General features: G+C 46.2%; 1 protein-coding gene across 4 annotated transcripts in view; it reads left to right on the plus strand.

Annotated features, from left to right (window-relative positions):
• The window catches only part of HNRNPM (heterogeneous nuclear ribonucleoprotein M), a 41883-nt gene continuing 37824 nt past the window's right edge, over positions 1 to 4059 (plus strand). For 3 of the 4 annotated variants that reach the window (XM_011966265.1, XM_011966266.1, XM_011966267.1), the window contains exon 1: positions 1 to 191. In XM_011966265.1, coding sequence (XP_011821655.1) covers positions 79 to 191 — 113 coding nt within the window. In that variant the 5' untranslated portion in view covers positions 1 to 78. The remainder of the gene's footprint in view (positions 192 to 4059) is intronic. The other variant, XM_011966268.1, reaches the window with a different exon arrangement.

Raw genomic sequence — 4059 nt, forward strand, 5'->3', positions numbered from 1 at the left:
GTCGCGTCGGGTCACGTGGGCGCGCAGGCGCAGCGCGGTGCAGCCCGTTCGCTCACACAAAGCCCAAACGCGGAGAAAATGGCGGCAGGGGTCGAAGCGGCGGCCGAGGTGGCGGCGACGGAGATCAAAATGGAGGAAGAGAGCGGCGCGCCCGGCGTGCCGAGCGGCAACGGGGCTCCGGGCCCTAAGGGGTAAGTATCCCATGGTCCCTTGCCCGGAGTAAGGGTTCCTCTCCGCGGCCGGCGGCTCCGTTAGGTCTGTTGGCGGCCTAGCCCCGGCGCGGCCTCGGTCCCGGCTATTCCCATACCGCTTGCCCAGGGTGGCGGCGTCTCGGGCCGTGAGCGGGGAGCCGGGGGAGCCTCCAGAATCGTCCCCTACCCCGGATCTAGATGTGTATAAGAGACAGCTCCTGCCCCGCCCCTCAGTCCCCGCGCGCCGATCCCGCTCCGCGGGAAGTGCCTTCCTCGGCACAGCCCCCTCGCCCCACGCTCTGGCCCTGGCTCAAGTCCCTCGCTGCTTCCCGCTCTTCCCCGGGTGCGCCGCAGGTATTAGTGGAGAGATGGGATCTGCTGCTCAACCTTCATCCTCAGAAGCAGACACGAAGTCGAGGAAGGAATCCCCTTTTTCCCGTGTTTCTGGGGAAGCTGTTCTGTCATGAGGCGGGTTCATTTCCTTCCAGGCTCCATCAGCTTTTTGAGTCCTGCTCGGTGCTGTTTCACTTCTTGGCTTTTAAAAGTTTCTTTAAAGGGGGGAAGCATCGACTTGTGCCCCGGTGAAACTCATTCATTCTGATTACAGACACGAGCGAGAGAGAGAGGTTTTGGCTCCAAGATCAGCGGCCGGGAAGGGAGGAGAAGCCTGGGTACACATTGAATTTCCCAGACATTTATTTCATTGTGATAAAATAGACATAACGTAGAGTTTGCCATTTTAACCATTTTTAAGCTTACAATTCAGGGATACTGGGTGCACTGACTCAGTATGCTGTAACAGTTACTACTTGATGTCAAGAACTTTTTCATCATCGGAAACAAAGTGTAGCCATTAAATACTCCCTCCGTTTTTCCTTTCTGTGTGTGATTTTGCTCTCCTCATATTGTAATGTGTGAAACTTAGTTTATGGAGATTAAAAGTGAATGTGGTTGAGCACTTATATATTTAATTTTTTTCTTTGAGAAAGGGTCTCCCTCTGTTGCCCAAGCTGGGATGCAGCGGCACGATCACAGGTCACTGCAGCCTCGAACTCCTGGGCTCAAGCGATCTTTCCATCTCAGCCTCCCAAGTAGCTGGGATCACAGGCTCAGCACCACTATGCCTGGCTAATTTTTTTATTTTTTGAAGAGTCGGAGTCTCCGGGTGTTGCCCAGGCTGGTCTGAAACCCCTGAGCTGAAGCCATTCTCCTGCCTAGGCCTTCCAAAGTGCTGAAATTACAGGCGTGAGCTACTGTGCCCTGCGTAGTTGAGCGTTTACGTTAAGTGCGTTCCCTAAGTGCTAGCTATATTGTTAGATAATAAATCTGGAGAAAATTCTAGATTCTTTCCCTCCTTAGGTAGGAAGAAGTAAAATACCATGGTTACTGGCTCCTAGAAATGAAGAGAAAAGCTTCCTCTATTCTCAGCATTTTACTATTTAAAACTGTGGGAAGGAATGTGTTAATTTTGACTTTTTCAGCATCTATCTACGGAAGCTGGTGGGGTTTCTGAGGGTGGTATTTGGAGGGCTTTAAGATAAATTTACCGTATGCAGGAAGGAGTGCTGGTAGAACCTTGCTAGGTGAGAGGGTAAATTAATAGATTATAGCATCTGGGGTGCATTTCAAATTTTCCATTTTCCCCTGTCCATTTTCAAATAGTCATTTTGTGACTGAGTTATTTTACAAATACATGTGGACTATTGGAACCTGCAAGTTGTAGAATAAAATAGCCCTTGTGAGAAAGAGCCTCATAGTCTCAAAGTGTAGTACTGGCTTCACAGAGGATAGTTTAGGAAGCTGGCAACACTTGGATATTTTTGATAGAGCCTGTGGAAAACTTTTTTTTTTTTTCATCACAAGTCTTAACAAGGAAAGCTCTTTAGAAGCCTATACGTCTGCACTCCATGCAGAGTGGAGAGGCCATTAACGTATTTGTAGTAAGGTAATTATGCTGTGATAGAAGTTAGTGGAGTTGCTTGGTAGAAAGAATGTAGGAGGTGACCCCCGCCACCTGCTGGTGGCAGGGACCTGTTCCTCCATGACAGGAAGACGTGTGAAAGTGGTGTAGAAGATGTTTGGGGAGAGGCAGAGAAGAGAGTATCCAAAGAGCAGAGATTTGAGTATATGCTTTATTAAGAACTGAAGTTGTGCTGCGTGTAGTGGCTCACACCTGTAATCCCAGCACTTTGGGAGGCTGAGGTGAGAGGACTATTTGAGCTCAGGAGTTCAAGACCAGCCTGGGCAACATGGTGAAACCCTGTCTCTACCAAAACAAAACAACAAACACTGAAGTTGCTATAGCGTTTTAAGGTTGGAGCACTGGTGGCCAGCTAATGGGCAGTGAATTTCGATTTTTATCTTGAAAGCCCTTGAGAGACAGGAGGAAAATAGAAACTTGATTCTTTGGACTTCAGTCTCTACCAGGAGTGGAGTATGCACCAAAAATGCAGTGAGCTAGCAAGCTCCATCTGGGAACCCAGGTTGGAAATCTTGTTTTGCAGTTCCTTCTCTCCTGGGTGTGAGAAGAGGATTTGCTTAATTTTGATGAGAAATCTGTTGCATTTAAAGTCAGTCAAGATTCAGCGTTAGGGTATAGTCAGGGAAAAAAAAAAGTTCATTTTAGGGGAATGTATAGGTTTTTAAAAAAATTTAAATGTTGTATCATAAATAAATTCAGTGACTTAGCTTGCTCCCCTTCTTGAGTAATTTTTATTTTTATTATTTTATTTTATTTATTATTATTATTTTTTGAGATGGAGTCTTGCTCTGTCGCCCAGGCTGGAGTGCAATGGCGCTATTTCAGTTCACTGCAAGCTCCACCTCCTGGGTTCACACCATTCTCCTGCCTCAGCCTCCCGAGTAGCTGGGACTACAGGTGCCCGCCACCACGCCTGGCTAATTTTTTTGTATTTTTTTAGTAGAGACAGGATTCCACCCTGTTAGCCAGGATGGTCTTGATCTCCTAACTTCGTGATCCGCCCACCTTGGCCTCCCAAAGTGCTGGGATTACAGGCCTGAGCCACCATGTCCAGCCCCTTCCTGAGTAGTTTTGTGGGTGAATCAGACACAGATGGATTGGTTATTTTTAAAAATAAAAATAAGTATTTAGGGTTAGATTCCGGAGGAGGTACTGTTAGGGTTGACTCTGTTTTTACAATCAAGAAAACTTTGTTTTAAACAGTTAAATCCAGGTTCAGAAACTTGATCTAAAGACTCCAGGGGAGGCCATCCTGACTCCCAGGCAGCTTGCTGCTTTCATAATACTACCTTGGTAACCACTCAGTAAACAGTCATTTGAATTGTTTTATTTAAATCAGATTCTCTATACAATGCATTTGAGTGTTTGCTGTACTTAAAAAAGCGATTGTTTATTCGGTGAAAAGGACTTTGGAGGCATGTCAGATTGTGAACTCAAGATTAGAAGACAGGGTTTTGGATTATTTGAAAGCATGCTGCCAGGTCTTTGCTTTCACTCTGCTCTTTGATTTTTTTCTGGTTAGGGAAAGAGATACTAGCCTGCGAAGATTAGCTTGCTTGTTTTTTTGGGAGGGGTGGTTCTCCAGTGGGCTTCCTCATTACCATATTTTGCAGTCCTAGGGTTAAAAGCTAAATTGTCCCTTTGGTAGTTTATAATGATTGTAATGCCTAGGTTTTCTCAGCTTTGGCTCTGTGGTTGGCTTGTTTTAAAAGCTGAACAGTAGAAGGCTAGGAGTAAATCAGTCCGCCTCTCTACCCTTCTCGATAAAATTATTGGTAGAAAAATACATCATTGCCTCAGTTACTGTGTGCCAAGAGTCTCTTTTTCTTTTCTTTTCTTTTTTTTTTTTTTTTGAGACGGAGTCTTGCTCTGCCGCCCAGGCTGGAG

Source organism: Mandrillus leucophaeus, unplaced genomic scaffold (genome assembly GCF_000951045.1).
Source record: "Mandrillus leucophaeus isolate KB7577 unplaced genomic scaffold, Mleu.le_1.0 Scaffold751, whole genome shotgun sequence".
Classification (NCBI taxonomy): domain Eukaryota; kingdom Metazoa; phylum Chordata; class Mammalia; order Primates; family Cercopithecidae; genus Mandrillus; species Mandrillus leucophaeus.